Source organism: Macaca mulatta, chromosome 14, assembly GCF_049350105.2.
Source record: "Macaca mulatta isolate MMU2019108-1 chromosome 14, T2T-MMU8v2.0, whole genome shotgun sequence".
Lineage (NCBI taxonomy): Eukaryota > Metazoa > Chordata > Mammalia > Primates > Cercopithecidae > Macaca > Macaca mulatta.
Window position 1 is genome coordinate 50342150 of NC_133419.1, and position 21601 is coordinate 50363750.

A 21601-nucleotide genomic window follows, 5' to 3' on the forward strand; every position below is an offset into this window, starting at 1 on the left:
CTGAATTTACATTATCTGTTGTGGGGATGGGGGACTTGATTAGAGAATTTAGTTTTAAGAAATAAAAGAGAGTCATGAAAACGTTTTCAAAGAACAAAGGCTATAAAATATGGCCAAGAAAATTTGAGAAGGAAACAAATAGACCTTTTCTACATTAAAATACAATAATTAAAATGAAAAACTCATTGGGCAGATTAATCACAGCTAAAAAATGGATTGGTATATTAAAAGATAGAACAAAAGAACTTAACCAAGATGCAGTCCAGAGAGAAAAAGAGAGAAAAAATATGAGAGAATTAAAGCTAAGAAATATAGAGTGATGGGATCTAACAAGTATTTCATCATATTTGCAAAGAGAAAGAATGGGGAAATGGTGATATTCAAAGAATCAGTGGCTGAAATTTCAGTTCCCTGGATTTTTTGAAAGACAAAACAACATTCAAATTCAGAAATCCCAATGAATCCCTAGTAAGATAAATACAAAACATATACATCCACACCCTAGACAACTCATAACATTAATGAGCACCAAAGACAGAAGATTTTGAAAGCAATCAAAGGAAAAAGGAAACTAGATTGACAGATGATCACTTAATAACAATGATGAAACTCAGCAGACAACAAGAAAATATATTATGCCAGAAAATCATTGTCCCAAAATTCTATATCTATAGAAATTACATTTCAAGAATAAGTATGAAATATAAGCATTCTCAGACAACCAAAAATCCCACACTAAAGGAAATTCTGAAGGATTTGCTTCAAGCAGAAATAATGTAATATCATATGGAAGGTTTGAGATACAAGAAAGAATGATGAGCAAACTTGCTTAAAACTGTGGGTAAATCCAAAGAAACTTTAACTAAAAAACAATTACAGGGCCGGGCACATTGACTCATTCCTGTAATTCCAGTACTTAGGGAAGCTGAGGCAGGAGGATCACTTAAGCCCAAGAGTTCAAGATCAGTCTGGGCAACGTAGTGCAGCCCCCATCTCTACAAAAATTTAAAAAGCCGAGTGCAGTGAATCCTAACTGTGTTTTCACCTACTCAGGAGGCTGAGGTGGGAGGATCATTTGAGTCCAGGAGGTTGAGGCTGCAGTGAACTGTGATTGCCCCACTGTACCCCAGCTTGGGCAACAGAGCAAGACCTCGCCTCCAAATAAAAAAAAAACAATTATAATCCCTCATTTTTGAGATAAGAAACGATGAATCTAAAATATTGTATATAATTTAGAAGGATATGACTAAAGTTGTTTAAAGTGCTCCAAGGTTCTATTTTGGGGGAAGAAAAATAGAGATGTAAATTAAATTTAGGCTTTTTAGGTTATTATTAATGCTATAATATCTAAAGTAATTAACTAAAAGAACAGACATGAGAAAGAGACAATTCCCTCGAACTGTGCAGAGGAGGAAAAAATAAATGAGCAATAAATTTAAAAAATTAAACCAAAGAAAGAAAGAAATATGTAGAGGGGAGTATCAATGTATAATAGTAGTCACATTAAGGGGAAATGAGCTAAACTATCCAGTTCTAAGCAGAGATTATTAAGGGTGCAATACATGGAGGGGGCTGGAAGTTGTGCATGCTATGTGCTAGCTACAAGAAGTATCCCTAAAACAAAAAGACCTAAAATAGCTTAAACTTAAAGGCCACAAAAGATACACCATAAAAATACTTACCTAAAGAAATCTGATGCTAATGTATTCATATAATGCAAAACAAACTTTAAGGCAATGAAGAGATTCACTACATGAAAATTAAATGTTCAGCCCATTAAGAAAATACAATAATGAGGATATATCTAATAGCATAGCTTTAAGATATGCAAAGTAAAATTGATAAAACTTTAAGGAGAAATGAACTAGTCCTGAATCACATACATTTCAACACAATTCTGTCATTAACTGATAGATCAAGCACGAAAATGATCAGTAAGGATATAGAATATTTGAATGGCACGTTTAAGTTAGATTTAATGTTCATAAATAGAACACCCAGAATACACATTCTTTTCAAGCACTCATGAATCATTCTTTTTTTTTTTTTTTTTCTTAATCAACTACTTTCTAGTCTTTAAAGCAAGCCTCAACAAATTTCAAAAGATTGACATTGGGGTTGCAATCTCTACCCCAACATAAATACCCCATACAGTCATATATTTTTAAACACACAAGCCATAGGTCCAAGAAGAAATTACAGCAGAAATTAGAAAATAAACCTGAATGATGATGAAAATACACATATTAAAAATCATGTATATAGATAAAATATAACTAAGAACAAAAATTATAGACTTAAATACTTAAATTAGAAAAAGATCTGAAAATTCAAAGAATCTCCAACTTCTCCAACATAATAATCTCCAACTTAAGAAACTTTAAAAATAAGAGGAAAATAATTCTAAAGAAAGTATCAGAAGGAAAATAATTAAGATAGGAGCAAACATTAAATAAAACACAAATCAAAATACAAAACAAAACATAAACATAATGACTAAAGTTGGTTTTTGAAAACATAAAATAGACAAACTGCTGGCAAGATCTGGAAAAAAAAACAGAAAAAAAGAGGAAATAATATTAGCAATAAAAGAGGTTTATTTCTACAGATGCAGCAGAGATAAGAGGATATTATGCAATATCATTGAAAACATAAATAAGCTAGATAAATTCCTAGAAAATACAATTTGCCAAAATTGATTCAAGAAAAAGTAGATCTATAACCACTGAAAGAATTCATCAATAGTTTAAAATCTTCTCATAAGGAAAACACCAAGCCCAGAGAAGCATGAGTTTATATCATTTAAAGGAAAAATAACCAAACTCTTCCGCAGAATAGGAAAAGAGAAAACACACTTCAATTGATTGGATAAGGCTTAAATAACTTTGATACTAAAATTGAACAAGAACAACACAAGAAAGGAAATATACAGGCCAATCTATATAGAAACATATATGAAAATATACTAAACAAAATATTAGCAAGCAAAATCCAGCTATATGTGAAAAGGATTGTATATCAATGGCTAAGTTGGATCTAGCCTAAAAATACATGGTTATTTTAACATTAGAAAACAGATCAGTGAAACTCACAACATAAAGAAGGAAAAAACCTTATGACCATCTCAACCCTTAAACTGATTATAGGGTATCTACCAAGAAAAAATATATACCACGAGAAGTATACTTGATGACATGTTGAATGAAAGCATTTCCTGTGAGATCAGAAACAAAATAAAGATGCCCAGCTCTCAACAATTTCTACTCATTATTGTGCTAGAGATCTTAGCTAGTGTAGAAAGAAAAATGTATTAGAATGGGAAGAAACAAAACCATCATTATTTACAGTTGATGTGGTTCACAGGCAGCCACATCTGCCTGTGCATACCAGCACACAGCCAGAAGAGTGAGGAGTCTGAAACTGGCCTCTGTTGTGTTCATCCAGCCACCCCAACACAGGGCTGGGTCCACCAGGCACAGAGCTGTGGTCCACTTGGCAAGCCAGGTATCCATGGGTCTGTGTCCCTGCAGACACGGTACCTTTCCCTAATTCTTATGAAAACATATGAACCAGCAATTCATCCTCACTCTCTATGTAGAAAATCAAAGGGTATCTACAAAAAAATTATTTTAATTTATATAAGGTTTTAGAAAGTTGGTCAGAAATGAATATTCAAAAGTCAAGTATAGTTATAGATACCAGCATAAACAGAGTAAAATTTAGAAGAGAGGTCATTAACAAAGCAACAAAAGTATGTAAAGGCCATAGAAATGAACCTTAACATGTGCAAGTCCCTTCTCGAGAAAATTGTAAAACATTATTAAATGATATTAAAGAAGGCTGAGATAAGTTAATAGATAATTCATGCATATGAAATACCATATATATGATAGGGAAATATTAATTCACCATAAACTGATCTAAATATTCAGTCCAATTCCAATCAACTCCCTATAGGATTTTTTTCTAGAACTTGACAGGTTGAATCTGAAATGTGTAGCCAAAATGTTTCTGGAAAAAATTGGAGGGACTTTTCCTGCCAGATCATAAGACTTTTTAAAAACTAATAAATACAATGGGATATTGACCCTGGAATAAACATAGAGAACAGAACAGCAAGCCCCTAAATAGACCCAAGAAAATATGGAAACTTGATTAATGAGAAAGGAGGGGAAGATGGGGGGCAACCTATTCAGAGCTCACACACACAGATCCCAAATTACAAATAGAAAGTGAATGGGGCTGGGGAGGCAGATGATGTCCAGTCATTCTTGACTGGTATGTGAAAGGAGAGCTTCTTCTTGCTCACATACTTCTACCCTTGAGGCTCCCTCTTGCCCCAAGCAAAGATCTGGCTGGATTGGCTCAGAGAGAAATAAACTAAGAGGGTTACTTTAAAAGCCCCTTTCTGCAGCCAGAAAGAGCCAGCCTAGCTCCAGGACCAAGCAGATAAAAAAGCTTCTTAAAATGAAGAAGGGAAGGTTAACTAAGAGGCACTGGCCAGATACCCACCATCCTGCTAATACAGCAGACAGCAGGGCTGGATTGTCAGTAATAGCTTCCACAGAGGGCTATCTACAGCCCTGATCTTTGCATAGCTGGGCACAGGGGCCAGTCTAGCCCCTCACCTCTGGGTCCAGGGGGGTGGGGGCTGCCCCAGGCTAAGAACATTTCAACCTTACATGGTACAGGTATGTGGTGGCAGGTGCTCTCATCTTGATAATTCTGTCACCTAATGAATCCCACAAGCCCTATCCCATGAAGTCCTTATGATACCCCTTCCCAAGTCCAAAAAGCGGCACAACCAAACACAGACTAGCAGCCAAGAAACCTTCATCCCCGCCCCAGCTCTGCCGGTAACTAACTGCGTAACCTTAGTCAAGTTACTTGACTTCTCTAGGCCTCTTTTCTCATATGCAAACTGGGGATAATAATATATATTTGATTACCTGGCACATTTGTTGTAAAAATTAAAATATAATAATGGATATGACATTACGACACTGCTTTGTATCCCTATATGATTCCATGAAAATAGGAGGGATTTTGTTAGGCAATATGGTCTGTGGAAAAAATAAATAAATAAATCTCTTAAAAGATCAAAAGGAGTGAAAAGTATAATTCAGGCAAAGTGCAAAATCAGCCCTTGGTCAGGATAGAAATCCAGAAGACAGAGTCCTAACCAAAAATTCCTATTGGCATAATGTAAGTAAGGTATCTGGAATGTTATACAAAACAGGGTCTCAGAAATGGTGGTTTTTTTTTTCAACTCTGTACTTTGCACAAAAAGAAATTGAGGCCCAGAGAGGATAAATGACTTGTCCAAGTCACACAGCAAATTTGTGGTTCTAGAAGCCAGATTAGAACTCAAGTTCGTTCATTCGTTCTTTCTTTCTTTGTTTTTTTTTTTTGTTGTTGTTTGTTTTTTTTTTTTGAGATGGAGTCTTGCCCTGTCACCCAGGCTGGAGTGCAATGGCACGATCTCAGCTCACTGCAACCTCCACCTTCCAGGTTCAAGCGATTATCCTGCCTCAGTCTCCCGAGTATCTGGGATTACAGGTGCAAGCCTCCATACCCAGTTTATTTTTGTATTTTTGGTAGAGACGGGGTTTCACCATGTTGTGAATCCAAGTTCTTTCTAGTCTCCTTCTAGAATTTCACCTATCCAAGTTCCATCCACATTGCTTGATCTAAGATTGCTATCGTGAAGAGCATAATGACCCCATCACTGCCTCCCCAAGATATTCTCTGAGGAACGTGGAACACAGTGAGGGAGTACTTATTTTCCTGTGCCTACAAATAAGCTTGCTCACCAGTATAACTCACCCCTCTCCATGTGGAAGTCCTCTGCCAAGTATACAGCACAAGACAAACAGGACAGGGTGCTGACCAAGAGCTTAAGAACCAATTACCCATTCAGCATTGACACGAACCCTGGTGCCTGGATTGGCAGGATCTATGGCCCAAATGCCTCTGACTTTTCAAGAAATCTCCAGCTTCAGCCCTCCCCACTAGGATCCTAAATGCAGGGATGGAGGTGCATCAAAAGACACCTCAGTTTAAAATCCTGTTGATGTTAAGCCATAGACTTTTGCAGACTGCACGGAGAGGCTGCTCTTAAAGAAGTGGCTTTAAGCTTCATAGGACAGCAAGAAAACAAATATGTGAGTTTGGTGAAGTCCCTGCAGGCGCAGCCTCAGGCCAGACCAAGCAATGGCCTTAAGCCCCAAGTATGTATCCTAGGTGCCCATCTGAGGCTGTTAATCTCCCTGCAGGCTGCTCTCTCTCCAGCTGGGCAGAGGTTTTCTCCTCTTGCAGTAGCCTCAGGCACAAGACATCCCCTCACCACACCAAAACCTCCCTCTCCTCTCTCTCAGCAGGCCCCTTCATGGCAACAGCCATGATCATGGCCACCAGTGAGATGTCACCAAGGACATAGCTGAGATAGAAACTAGTCACAGGCCAAGCCTCATGAATAGATAAGGGATTCAGAGTCAGGCTCTATCCCCATCCACAGGCAGCTCTTTCTGATTCCACATCTGGCCAGCTCTGAGACAAGCCTAACACCCTGCTTTTGTCTGGGTCAAGAGGGGAGACATTGTGATCCTGAGGGTCAGGCAGAGCGTCTGCTCTGTGTTAAGGCCCAGCTAGATGAGAGAGGAGATGAACAGAACAATTTTCTTCTTCTTAGAATTTTATTTTTCCATTGAAAGAGATACGTAAATGAATAATTAAATAAAACATAGAAATTCCTCCAGCATGAGTTCAATGAGATGCTTGACCTTTCTCTAAACAAGTGCTCTATAGTGCCTTACACAATATATGCCCCTTCTCTGGGCCTCCAGTTTCCCATCTATAAGAATAGAGGGCTGAATTAGATGAGCTCCTGCTCTGAATCTAATGTTCCTACAATCCAGTGACCCCAGAAGCTTCTAAAAGAGTCATTCATGACCAGAGCCCAGACCTGAACATTTTTCTCCAGCTTGCTCTTCCCAGAACCCAGGCTTCTCTGTGTTCTTTGCTCAAAGGTGATTTTGAGTTATAGGAGATATGTAGGGTTTGTCCAAGGAACTGCCAGTACCACATCCTGCTGTTTGTGTTAGCCATGGAGCCCCACACCATTGCATCTAGGAGCCGCCCCAGAAGTCCTCCTAGCCTCAGCATTCTTGCTGGCCTAAAGGCCAAGCAGGTTCACACAAGGCCATGGTCTTTTTGCTCTCTGAGTCCCCAGCCTATTATTCCTCCATCCGATTTTAGTTTCAGCCTCTTAAAACACGGCTCTCATTGTAAAATCTCCTTGAAAACCTGTGTCTCCCAACTCTCTCAACTTAGATGTGAACTCCTTAGCCTGGTGCTTATTCCTCTCTAGATCCTGTTTCTAGCCCACACCACCTCCTTTTAGCATTACCACCCAGTATTCCCCAACATGCCCCTTACATTCAAGCTTCAGAGCAACTTTCCTGTTATTCTTCAGGACTGACTTGGCCACCCCACCTGTCAAGATTCAGCTTAAATGTGGCTTCCACCCAGACGCTTACTCTGACCTCCAGCCCACAGGGTTCCTGAAACACTGAAGTGTTGACACCATTCATCCTGAGCCTGAGAGACTTGCTTGGTTTTGTAGTTGACTGGTGATCTCCTATGGATGCATCTTGTCTCCCTGAGAGAGCCAAAGTTCCACAAGAATATGCCCATATTAGTCAGCATCTGGCACAACACTCTCCAAGTAGCTGGTAAAGACTTGTTGAAAGCAATGAGGATAGCTGGACAGATCATGGGAGCGGGGCGGACAGAGGAATGGATGCAAAGTGCTAAAGGGCCTCATATGTGGGCAGGCAGAGTTACAGAGACATCTGTAGAATAAAAAATGAAATGGAGGATAAATGAATGAATAAGTGAACCTTGGTCCTAGCCACCATCATCGCTCACCTAAATCACTATAATAGGCTCCTAATTCATTTATCCTCCCAGTAACAATCTACTATTTTCATAGCAGCTATAGCATGTCATTTCTCTCTTCAAAACTTTTCAACGTTCACTATACCACTCATATTAAAAGCCAAGGTTCTTCAAATAACCCACCAGAGCCTTCATGAGCTGGCACCCATTATTGCATTGATCTCAACTCCTTCAACTCTCCCCATCCTTCACTTAACTTCAATCATATGAACCGGCAAGCTCTTTCTAAACCATGCCTCAGGGCCTTTGCACTTACTCTTCTCTTTATTTGGCTCCTCTTCCAACAAGTATTCACATAGCTTCCTCTTGGCCTCTGTTTAAATGCCTGCTTATCAGAGAAAACCTCCTGACCCTGTATAAATGTATAAACCCCCTCCCACCCTTGGAGCTCCCTTACTATTCTCTATATTTCTCCATGGTATTCATACTCTGTATGGTATATATACCCTGTTTACTGTCTCTCTTCCCAAACCAAATCCTCCAAGGGCATGAAATATGTGTTTTGCTCACTGTCATGTCTCCAGGGCTGAGAATTAAACATGGCACCTACTAGGTAGGTGCTAAGTAGATAAATGAATGAATTCGTGAGGGAGGGAATGAGTGAATGAGTCTGTAACTTAGACCCTTGCAACCTTCAGGCATTTTTCCAAGATGCTGTTATCTGATGTAGCTGTCATTGTCCTATGCCTTCTCAGTTCCAGCCCTGTCGGCCACCGAAGCAGATGGATAGCACACATTCTAGGGAGCTCTTTGTAAATGACAAGCCTAAGAGAACTGAAAGAGCAGCTTCTAGGGGGATGGGGCCAGGATTAGTCTACTGCCTGGTTTCTAAATGCCACATTTTAAAATCCTGCTCTCCCACCCTCCCATAGCCTCTCTGCAAATTCAACAGGGTTAAAGTGCAATCGTAGTCTAAAATGAAGAAGAAAACAAAAGCATCACATTTTCCACCATAGGGCTCACAGGGAGCTGTGTTCCTATTTCCCCTTAAGGCCAGAGCCCCCTAATACCTCTGCAAAGCCCAGTCTGCCTTATATCTACCTTATATCTACCTAATCTCTAAGTTCTCATCACCAATGAAAGAAGGGAAGCCAGAAAAGCAGACAATGAGCCAAGAGGAGTAATCAGTGTGGCCACTTCTGGTCTCCCACTCTTCCTGCTAACACCCTGCAATCATACCCAGCCCAGCCCTAGACTAGCACAGTGACATCTCTCCAACCCCTGACAGTCTCCTTGCCTGGGATTCTGAGCTGTGAGGACCACAGAAAAGAGGGATAAAGGAGTGGGACTGAAGATAATGCATTAGCCTTGAGTCCTGCTATAAATCCAACATAAACTCTTGTTCATGGATGCATAGGTGGGTGACAGATGGGTGTGTGGGTAAGTGACTGAATGAACAAGATGAGATAGAAAGTTGAATGAGTGAGTGAGGAATGTAAGAGTAAGTAAGTCAGAGGGATGGAATGGGCCATCTGTCCTAGTGCTGATGACATCTTTGAAAGGATGGCTCACCGGGCTTAGTAAGACCTCCTTTCTGTATTCCTTTAAGCCTATGTCTAGTGCAGTGTTAGAGGTAGGAAGGAGGTTGGCAGCTCCTGACAAATGTGAATCATAAAGTAACTAAAGTTCCAAGGAGTCTTTCATAGGATTGTAAAGATATTTTATACAAGTACCCAAGGAGCCAAGTCAGGACCACTGGGAACCCCTTCTATCTCCTGTATGCTCTACAAACCAGAGATAATGATAGATAGGGAAGCCACAGCTCAGGGATGCCATTTGTGACTTAGCCACCTCCCCCAGGGACCTTCTTAGAATCATCTGGGAATTAGATGTCACCTGTCACCAGCCCCCCAAAAGCTCCTTAGTGACATCCTAATTTGTACAGAAGATGGTAAGGTCTCTGAGGGACAGACATTGTTGGCAGTCACCCCAAATGCCAGGTGTCCCAAAATGAATTATCATTTTCCTCCTCAAATCTACTTCTCTCCTCATTTTTATTCCACTGAATGGTTCCATCATCTGTCTGGTTACTCAGATGATAAATCTTCATTAACTCGTTTGTTCAACATATATTTGTGGCATGTGTCAGTAACATGGTACCATTATGCCTGCTAGGATAAAGTAATGAGCAAAACCAGACATGGTCCCAACCCTCGCAGAGCTCATCATCACATAGAGAAGGTAAGCTTTAATGATTATATAAGTAAATGTAAAATTAAGACTATGATAAAGCCTTGAAGGAGGTACATGATGTTTTAAAACTTTATAAAATGGGGTTGGACCTGGCCCTGAAGATTATGAAAGTGACAACTCAGTTGAGAACTGAGAGTAAAGAAGGAATTCAGTAGGTGGAGTCAGGAAGAGTGAGCATTCTAAGCAGAGGAACAGCAAATACAAAGACTTATGGCAGGAGGAGCCTAACAAGCCCTGGGGACTGAGACTCAGCTGAGGCCAGTGTGGCAGGGAGAGCCAGGGAGAGAGTGCTAGGTAGGGAGATGTCAGAGAGGGCAGCAGGGCCAGGCAAGCAAGACCTCATAGGACTTACTAAAGAGTGTGGTCTTTATCTTAAGATCAATAGGAAGCAACTAACATACTTTTAAGGAAGAAAATGATATGAACATAGCTGAGTTTTGAAATGTGCTCTGGCTGCTGTGTGGAGAACAAATTGGAGGGGAACCAGTATGGATATAGGGGGACCGGGGGCTCTTGTGGTACCCTAGAAACATGAAGATGGTACCATGAACTAGGGTCATGCTGGTGGAGATGGTGAGAAGTGAAAGATTTGAGAGATATTTACAAGCTAATACCAACAAGATATGGGGATGGATTGGATGTGAGTTTTTAGGGAGAGAGGTGTTGAGGATGACCGTCAGGTCTGTCTGACTTGTGCAGCTACCCAGAAGAAGGAGTCATTCAATGAAATCTGAAATACCTGAAGAGGACCAGGTTTTAGTATGATGAAGAACGAAAGAAATTCTGTTTTGGACACATTGAGTTTGAGAGGCCTTTGAGGCATCAAACTGGGAGTCACCCAGACTCCTTCATCTCCCTCACTTTCTGCATTCACCAGTCACTGTGTCCTATTGAATTCCACTTCCTCTCCATTTGAACTTAGTTCAGGCCCTGGTAATTACTGTATGAATAATTAAAACAATCTCTAGGCTCTTTCTTCTTCCAATCCATGCACCCACCTCATGCTGTCTTCCTAAATATCGCCTCCTGAAAGAGGCCCTTTCTAACCACCCAATCTAAAGTATTCCTACTCCATTACTCTCTATTGCAGTCTTTGGGTTTTTTCTTCTAAAAACATGTAACAATGTATTGCATTGGTTGATTGGAGAAATAAATATACATATATGTCCTAACTCTGTTTGCTAAGAGAGCATATAAATGATGACACAACAATCACAAGGAGCACAGGTGGCCTTTAAAAATCTTGGTTTCTAAATATCATTTTCCACTAAAAGGATCCAGTGCTCTTTAGACAAATGGCTAATTCCAGGGCTGTAGCACAGAAAGGAAACTGAGCCTGTAGCTTCTTGCTATAGCGAATAGTAAGGAAGAGCATAGAGAATTGTGGGGATGCATCAAAAACAAAGAAAGCCAGCTTGCAGAGCCTCCCACTAATCAAGTTTGGGACAATGTGAACAATGAAATAAAATAAAGATAATAATTGATTTATAACCCATTGAATAAATGAAGAATTCATGAGACCCTAGTGATAGGAAGGGAGGGAGAGAGGAAAGATTTTTTTAAAGTAGAATGCTAACTACTAAATATGGAAGAAATAATTGATTCAAAATGATCAATGATGCTAAAATCAGTGGGTATAAGTTTGATAAGGAACAGCTTATACATAGTCTCAAAGTATCTCGCCACAAATTACTTATTAATTACAGAGAGAAAAATAGTAATTTCACAGTGGAAAAACTGGCAGACATTATTCTTAAGCAAGTGATAAAAGCTCCCATCACCAGCACTGGGACAATCCCCACATCATGTGCTTGCTGATATGAAAACTGGAGAGGACATAACCTCACTGCAGTGGTATTCCTGCCCATAATGCATTGCTTGAATCTAGTCATGTGGAACCATCAACAATAACCAAATTGATAGATATTCCACATAATAACTGACCTGTACTATTCAAAAACATAAAGTTCAAAAAATAAATAAATAAAGCAAAAGAACTGCTCTGTATTCGAGGAGACTAAAGAGACATGAATTAATGCAATCTGTGGACTAGATCCCGACTGAGGTGAGAGAGATGGGGGAGCCATAAAGACATTATTAGGACAGAATTGCACTGTGGTAAGAGAATATCCTTTTTAAGGAAATATATACTTAACATATGGGGGCTAAAGAGGCATCATGTCTCCAATTTCTCCTCAATTGATCAGAAATATAAACATTTTCATATGTATTCATATATAATAAAACAATAAATATATTATAAAAATATACAGTAAGATATAAATTATATAAACAATAAAAATATATGCAAATAATAAAAATATTTTTGTATGATTGGAGAGAATGAAAATAATAAAGTAAATGGAAGATCATGTAAACAGTTGAGATATGGATAAAGAGGGATTTCTTATACAACTCTTATACATTTTTATTATATTTGATATGTCAAAATTTAAAGTCACATAAAAATAGGAAGCACTCAGTAAATGTTTGTTGAATGAATAAGTGAGCCCATATCCAACCATGTCCCTCCCTTCTTAAAATACCTCAGTGCTTGCCCATAAATATGACAAAAAGTCTAAACATCTCAGGACAGCAATCCAGACAGGACTCCATACAAAGCTCTTTGTAACATCTTCCATCTCATCGCCAACACTACTGACCACCCACACCATAGGCTCCAGTTATGCCCAACTGCTTAAAGTTCCCCAAACTTACCACAGTAGGCAACACTTGTATGCCTTCGCACATGCTGGTCTCTCTACCTACAATGTCCTCCTCTTCCTGGCAACTTCCTGTTATCTTTCAAGATCCACACCAAGTACTTACACTTTTGGGAAGGCCTCTCTGACTGCCCCAGTTGGAGACAACACTTCCTTGCTGCTACATTAGAGCCTCCAGTACCTGCTTTGATCACGCCCCACAGACAGGCCTTTATTTGTTTACAAGTCTGTCTTGCCATATGGTCTGATTGCTACCTGAAGCCCAGGATATTCCAACTTACCTCTACCCCCAGCACCTTGCACAGACCCTGGCACAGCAAAAGATCTCAATTAATACTGAGGCATGAATAAATGAATCCGTTTTGGTTGTACTTTCTGGATCTTCCAAGAGAACCCTTAACTTTACTCTTTCATTATCCTCAGAAAATGCAGAGAAGTGAGAGAAATGAGTTCTCTCATTTTATGCACCAGGAAAGGGAGGCTCAGAGACGGTAAGTGACTTAACCCAAGATAATACAGTGTGCCCAAGGCTGAGTCAGAGCTGGAATCCAGATCTTGTGCCAATCAGTCCAGTGTTCTTTCACAGAAAGTGGGTGGCATAGGAAAGAAGGATATTGCACTTTACGGTTTGCCTATTCTATGCCAGACACTGAATTTCAAATAGACTTTCCAGTTCTAGCACCACATTACCTTACGAGGAACCCCATTTTACAGATGAGGAAACTGAGGCTCCAAGTCAGATCCATCTGGCTGCAAAGCCCATGCTCTCTTTCCCACACATTCCCAGTATGTACTGCTCACCTCTGACCCTCCATCAAAAGAAGTGAGATGGCCTGAGCCGATTGTTCTGTCCCTCAACAGTGTCTTTAAATCCAGCACCACACACAGACCCAAAACACAGTTTACACCCTCCAACCACAGGCCACATTTCACATGGTTTCCAAACCCAGAATATTTGGTTTGTAAGACAAAACCTTCATTTCTCCAGCAGAAAGTGAACACTATACACAACTACCCAGCCAAACTGCTGATGCCTACAGACACTGCATCACACCAAACAGAGTCTAATCTGCCCTGAGACATCCTCAAAGCATCCAGGACTCCCCCAGAGTTTGGCGCTGAGGATACCCTGGAGCTGGGGGAGGGGAGATCAGGCCAGTCAGATGGCAGAGTCTGGCCAGAGGCTTGGTTCCCAGGACAGAGGTTGCTCCAGGAAAAAGTGAAGGCACAGAAGTTCAACACTGCCCACTCCATGCTGGTGGGGGGTTGAAAGGCAAGGGGAGAGATCCCCGCACAGCCCAGGAGGCCTTTCCCACCCCTTCAATCCCTGCTTCTCACACAGCAATAGTCTCCAGTTGAGGCTGGAAAGGCCAATGATGCTGATCATGTTCAGGTCCTGGAGACAGACGGAGAAGTCAAGCCCTTAGCCTCATTCCCCAATTTGCCCAAAGGAGTAGTTTTTCCTGCTTTGAAAGTCTTTGAAATGAGGGAGTTGCTGGCATCTCTCGTGGTCAGTGGACATTCACTACACACTCTGGAGTTAGACAGATCTGGAAAGCAATCTTTGCTAGCTCTGACCTTGGGTTAGTTGTTTAGCCTTGCTGTGTTTCAGTTTCGTTAAATTTAAAATCGTCTTAACTATGTCATAGGGTTGGTGTAGAGGTTTCATGAATCAAAAGATGGAAAGAGCCTAAAAAGGAAGCTGGACAGTAGTCTATAATAAATAAACGTGAGTTACTATGAGTTGCCTTTCCTGCCCAGAAGTCCTAACCATCCCACACAATGCTCTTGCTGGCTTTTAAGTCTGTTTTCACTTGGTTAAGCTTAAAGCCCAGGGGCCAACCAGAGTCTAAACAGTGTGAAAATTCAGCAGAGATGTGCTCCAGTCCTAGTCTTACCTTTTTAAGATGACATTTATCTGGGAGGGAACAAACACTTCACCCATACCAGGCGACCAGCACATTACTCAGTACCAGGCCACAGGGGATTTCCTCTTTCCTACCTTGTGATCAAATGCTTCTGGGAGGATGCATCTTGAAGGCAGGCAATGGCTACCGGCTTGGGTTGACGTAACACCTACTGAGAAGCAGAACCCCAATGCAATGCCTGAAAGCCCACCATTTGAGTTATTCTAATCATTCTTTGTTGCTAAGTTTTACCCTCAGGCTTTCTCCTTTCCAAACATGAATGGCCTTAGGCAGCATAAAATAATCTGTCTTGGAGTGAATTAGAAGTTTCAACAACTTTGCAACGTGGCTAGAACCCTGCCCTGCATTCAGATGAGGTGCACCTCTGCAGGTAAGAGGTGACAAATGACTCCCTGACCACTTAGCAGACTAGAGACACCATATGAGGAAGGATAAAGTGCTGAGCACTGGCCCATGGCCTCACAGACCCACGCAAGGAGGCAGTAAAGCCCTTCATGTGCTCCTCCACACTCTTAAGTCCAAGCTCTCATCCCAAGCTCCAGTTCTACAAGGGCCATCCCTGATCAGAGATGTTGTGGTCCATACTGGGGGAGGGCTCAGATCCAAGAGACACAGACCTCCCAGCAGAGCCCTGAGTTGGGCAGGGTCACATGAGGAAGGGGTGGCTGTGGGGCCAGGGCCAAGCTTAGGGCAAGGGTCAAACTCCTTCAGGCACCCAGACACTTGAGCTTTTGAGACAGGGAAGAGCTAGCAGCTGAAACACTCGGAGCAGGGGGTGTTTATCAATGGCCCAATTCATTCTCAAGTATCCCCCTTGTCTGAGCCAGCACAGAGATAGGCATTATGTCCCAGAGCTACCAGGAAAAAAACCTCCAAGACATCGTCACCAATTAGAGTCCAAAGGTACAGAAACCAAATTGAGACATATGGTTTGAAAACCAGATGATATATTTGAAATTGAGGATGTCCCAAGAAAATTCAGTGTGGTTCCCATTCCCAGAGACCAATAGAATGCTTAATTGCTGATTTTTCATTTATTTGTTCTGATTTCCTTCAGCAAAGGAAGTGGAAGTTTACAATTAAAAATGTCTATTCTATAAAGTTTTTAAAGCAGAAATTAGAAGTCAAAGCAATGGTTCCAACTAACATAGTTATTACAACAGAACAATATGATGGACTAAGAGCTTCCCAGCAACCAGAGTGAAAAGGGAAGCACAACGGGAAAATAATTCCTTCCCCGCCACCTTTATTCTGCTGGACTGACCACAGCCTGCCCTTTTTTAACCACTCCCAAGGGTCAGGTGTAGGATCAGGCCAAAGAAAACATAGATCCCAGCATTCCCCTCAGAAAGCAGTTGAACCCAACTTGCTCTCCTGCATATTAGAGGAGTTGGTGGGTGACAGCTTAGTCACCCCTTAGACCAAACCATAGGCATTAAGACAGAAGAAACTCAGGCCGGGCGTGGTGCCTCACACCTGTTATCCCAGCACTTTGGGAGGCCTAGGCAGGCAGACAACTTGAGGTCAGGAATTCGAGACCAGCCTGGCCAACATGGAGAAACCGCATCTCTACTAAAAATACAAAAATTAGCCAGGCGTGGTGGCAGGCGCCTGTAATCCCAGCTACTTAGGAGGCTGAGGCAGGAGAATCACTTGAATTCAGGAGGTGGAGGTTGCAATGAGCTGAGATCATGCCACTGCACTCCAACCTGGGCAATAGAGTGAGACTCAGTCAATGGAAAGGAAAGGAAAGGAAAGGAAGGGAAGGGAAGGGAAGGGAAGGGAAGGGAAGGGAGAAGGGGAAGGGGAAGGGGAAGGGGAAGGAAAGGAAACGAAAGGAAACGAAAGGAAAGAGGGAAGGAGGGAGGGAGGGAGAGAGGGAGAGAGAGAGAGAGAGAAACTCAATACCGTCTTTCTAACTTCCCAACTGAAGGAGCACATTTAGTCTGAGTACCTCAATAAAGTATTCAGAAGGGAATAGCCATGATAGGACAGCTCTAGAAACTCTGCTAAGAAGAATAACACCACCACTCAGCTGGTATTTTAGGGCACCTACTCTTCCAAGCGCTGTATGGTGTGTGCCCAGTGGACACCGCGGCGAGGAGGTCATGGAGGAGTTTCTGTCCAGAAAAAAAGATAACTACTGGAAGAAAGGAGAGGAGAGAGCAAATGCCATCCCCCCACCAGCCTGTGGGAGGGAGACTCGAAGTAGGGTTGAATGAAACCAAAGAAAAAAAGGAATCAGCCTAGCTCAGTTCACTGTCCTCCCTGCCAAATGGTTGCCCTGGGACCCAGCCCAGAAGGGTCGCTGCTTCTCTGCAGCAGGTGTAATCCAGAGTATAAACTACAGCATGGAGCAAATTACATATGCAGAGCTCTGTCTCAGATCCCAGCCTGACCTGGCTTGCCTTCCAAAGGCAGTGTTTGGAAGTTTTCACTTCTAAAAGGGCAAACACTGCTTCTAAGTCCCAGAGCTTAAGGGACAAGATGCTCTCTGGCTGAGCTCCATGGACAGTCTCAGTTTCAGATTAAACGGAACCCCTCAAAGGCACCATATCACCGTCTGCCCTGACGCCTGCAGCCAAAGTCCCTGACTTAAAATATTCCCCACTGAGGCCAGTTTCTTAGACCCATTGTCAGAGGTACAAAATATAGGTTAAAAGGGGCAAAAGTTGGAGGAGGCTAGAGGCTGAGGGTGGGGCCACACCAGGGATACATTTGCGCATATTCATTGAACAAAGCGGGTGCATGTTGCATACATGTCGCTGTCCACAGGTATACATGTTGAAAGTATGTGAATGGTTACGTGGCTATCCTAAGAAGAGTATGCGCAAGACTGGTGCAATGGACAGGAATGCGTGTATGCTGAGCATGTGAGCGTGGGTGCACTGCGAGTGTTTGTGGGTGGCCATGGCCATCCTGTCTATTCATCCCCTGACTTCCTGTCTCTTCTCCTGGTTTAAGAGTGGGGTCCCGCAAGCTGCCTCCCTGACCCTGGTCTAGCCAGATTGGGTCAGTCAGAGTCACATTCACTCCAGTGTTGTGTGAGGGCTGAGCTTCTGCCCTGCTCCAAGCCCTGAGAAACCAAAGCCGAATGACCCACAGAGAAAACACCCCAGCTGGGGACAAGTCAGGTCACCTTAGAAAGCCTGAGTTCAGATAACACTCCCTAGCCCCAGCTTCTGCCTTCCTGGGTTCACTCTGGCACATCCACTCATCCACATGCAGACTGGCTCAGCTCACCTGGAGGCCTTCCTGCCACACACACACAGGCGTTTCCACAGGTACAGACACAGTCCACCCAGGGCAGCAGGTGCCACACAGACAGACACCTGTGGCCCACTCCAGGCCACCACACACACTCTGAAACACTCGTTCACCCACACTCACACCCTAGGGCACATGCTAGAAAATTCCACATGTGGACATCCCACCCAGACACACTCCCTCACACTGGCACAAGCTCCCCTTCACAAGCACTCCCACTGACACACTTACACCTACTATCCAATTAGTCACAAATCTGCACTGTTCCCAACTAGGCTGGCAGAGGCATCACCAGCCCCTGAGTCCAGCTAGGGGAGCTGTCTACTTACTTAGCGTGCGAGAAAGGCGGGTGGTGCGTGCGGCCAGTGGTGGCAGGGCGCAGCTGGAGCTCCAGAGGCCGCGCGCGAAGTGGCCGCTCTGCCGGCCCAGCCTGAGGGGCCGCCCCTGGCCCCCGCCCCCCGCCCTGCTCTCCCCCACCCGCCCTCTCCCAGGCGGCCGCAGCCTCCCAAGGACCTTCCACAGCAGCGCGCTCCCTGCCAAGCCTTGGTCCCGCGTCAGCCCCGGCTGCCTGCAGTCTCCGCGGGACTGCGAGGCTATTTCGGTGCCCCTGGCGGGGGAAACATGGCGCTCCCTCCCATCTGCGGGATCGCTGGAATGGGGACGCGGTCAGGCCTAATTAGAGACCGGGCTACCCCGGGCCAGGAGGCAGGCACCAGGGTGATTGCCCGGGAGCCGCGGAGCCGTCCGGGCGGGGTCGCCCGCAAGGTGCCCCGCATGCCAACATCTGGAGAGGGGAAGGGAATGTGCCGCAATCGTTTCCCTTGGAGCTGAAACAAAACAAGGAGGGATTTGGGTACAGTTCACTTGCTCGGAAGGAGGAAGCAGCCCGGCTTTGATCGGTCCCAAACACCTAGAATGAGACGGTTTATTAACCGCAGGTGCTCCCCTCTGGAACCTTGGTCACACACACCTAAGTCACCCTCCACATCCTGGACCTGCCAGAAATGACCAGGGGTTGTTGCAGAAACTCCTTCTAACTTCGTCACATAAGATCAGACCCCACCCCGACCCCCGTCCTCGGCTCTGTGAAATAGCTAAATCTAGAAGAACTTGATTCCCACCCAAAAACTCTGGAATGTGGCATTATTGACCTGGAGGAAAGCTTCCAGGTCATTTCATACAACCCCCCGCTCCCGCCCCATCTTGCTATGAGTCCCCCAGAGCCCAGAGAATCTCGACCTATTGGAGGTCCTCAAGCAAAGGCAGCCCCCTGGTCTCCCTTGAGCCCTGTTCGAAAGCTTGAACTCTCTTATTGGCAGAAAGTTCTCCTTGACATCTAACCTAAATCTCTCACATGCAAACTATGTCAATTTGCTCACAATATGTATTCAGGGAGAAGGAGTTCGACTCCGTCCCCATGACAAAATGACCACGCCAAGGTCCCACTGCAGCTTTCTCTTCCTTGATGCTAATAATCTCTATTTCTTTTTTCAGGCTCCGGCTGAAGCTGACTGCTGCTCCCTGGCTTCAAACACACAGTAGCTCTCTGACATTAACTCTCTTCCTCAGCTCTCTAGGGACCCAGGGCTCAGAAGATGGCCAAGCCATTCCTCTCAGACAAGCCAGCTTCGACTCTACCCTGCAGTCATCCAGAACAGCCTGATTCTACTCCCCAAGTTCCCTGAGAGGGGCCTCGGTTCCTGTCTCAACAAGTGCTGTCTAGGGCTGGGGACAGGGCTTGGTGCCACCTGGCTGGGCATTACCACTGAAACCACAGTCTTACTCAAATGGGCAGAGTTTGCAGAATCTTCTCTCTGAGTCTGTTTCTGGTAAGGCAGGTGGTAATGATAAGAATAGTCTCAGTCAGGAGTGGTGGCTCATGCCTGTAATCCCAGCACTTTGGGAGGCCAAGGCAGGTGGATCATGAGGTCCGGAGCTTGAGTCCCTCATGGTAAAACCCCATCTTATTAATAATACAAAAATTAGCTGGGTGTGGTGGCGTGTGCCTGTAATCCCAGCTACTCAGGAGGCTGAGGCAGGAGAATCAGTTGAACCACGGTGTTGGAGGTCGCAGTGAGCCAAGATTGCGCCACTGCACTGCAGCCTGGCAACAGAGTGAGGGAAAGGAAAGGAAAGGAGAGGAGATGAGGAGAGGAGAGGAGAGGAGAGGAGAGGAGAGGAGAGGAGAGGAGAGGAGAGGAGAGGAGGAAGGAAGGAAGAAAGAAAGAGGTAGGGAGGGAGGGAGGAATGGAAGAAGGAAGGAAGGAAGGAAGGGAGGGAGGAAGGAAGGAAGGAAGGAAGGAAGGAAGGAAGGAAGGAAGGAAGGAAGGAAGGAAGGAAGGAAGGAAGGAAGGTCGGTCTCCACTTCTTCCTCAGAGAAACCTGGTTTTGCATCCTGCCTCTACCACTTTCTAGTGATGAATCCTTGGACAAATCACTTAACCTCTCTGAGCGTCAGTTTTCCCATATGTACATTGGGGAACATAATAATCTCTGCCCAGCTCATGAGGTTGTTGAAAGTATGAAGTGAGGTCAAGGATGTAAAGCACCTGGAAAACTAAGATATTTTATTATACGCTAGAAATAGAATGAGGCTTAGATCATAAACAGATCGATGTTAGCAAAAGAGCCTCAAAGATCTTTTTTTCCAGGCCCAAACTCTGTGTCTGGGTTTCAGGGTAAGAGAGGAACAGACTTGGTTTGTTAGATGTTCCCTGGAGGCACTTGGCATAAATGCCCCCACCCTCCCAATACACACACACACACACACACACACACACACACACTCACATCCACGTTCCCAGATACGTACGGCACAGCACAGCCTCCTGGACTCCTGGACTCCCCATAGACCCCAGCCACCTGGACCTTTGCTGGCCGCCTCTCCATTGCTGGGGGGCCGCCTCATGGCTCCAGCCTTGGCTGCAGCAACTCCAAGTGTCCTTATAGAGGCCCCTGTAAACAGCTTCTCCCCCTTTGCCCATCCTTCTGGGCCATGGCCCTGAGAAGGCCTGTGACTCAAGGCAAAGCTTGTCCAAGGCAGTTCAGTACTGAGGCCACCCAAGGGAGCTCAGAGTTGAAGCTTCCTCCCCCTCGACCCCCTCCCCTCTGCCTGCCTGACTTCTCAATGCTGGGCTGTCCTGCTTAATTCTTAATGGAAATTCCATCCCCGGCGCCGGCCCTAGTTGGCTCAGGGAGTCCAGACCTGGGCCAACAGCAAACTCCACCAGAGAGACTGGGCCTGTCTGGCCATATAAACACACTTAAACACACATATACATGTGTATATACACACACCAGCAGCAAGACATGCTCAGAGACATTTACAAACTCGGATATTCTCATCCAGACACAGCCATATGCAAAGATAATATACATTCTACTCATTAACATTTATTGCATATATGAGAACTTCATAGGTATCAATTGCTCTAATCCTTAGAATAGTACTAGGTTCTGGTATTATCCCTATTTTACACATGAAGAAACTGAGGCCCAGGGAGGTTAAGTAAATTACCCAAGGCATTGATA

General features: G+C 43.9%; 1 protein-coding gene across 5 annotated transcripts in view; it reads right to left on the reverse strand.

The window, feature by feature from the left end:
- Window positions 1–21125, reverse strand: part of INSC (INSC spindle orientation adaptor protein) — a 132349-nt gene extending 111224 nt beyond the window's left edge. For 2 of the 5 annotated variants that reach the window (XM_077964851.1, XM_001092074.5), the window contains exon 1: window positions 20883–21123. In XM_077964851.1, the coding sequence (XP_077820977.1) occupies window positions 20883–20978 (96 nt within the window). In that variant the 5' untranslated portion in view covers window positions 20979–21123. Of the gene's footprint in view, window positions 1–18399; window positions 18517–20882 lie in introns of those variants that run through there. The other 3 variants (XM_077964852.1, XM_077964849.1, XM_015114805.3) reach the window with 3 other exon arrangements.
- Window positions 21126–21601: the final 476 nt, after the last annotated feature.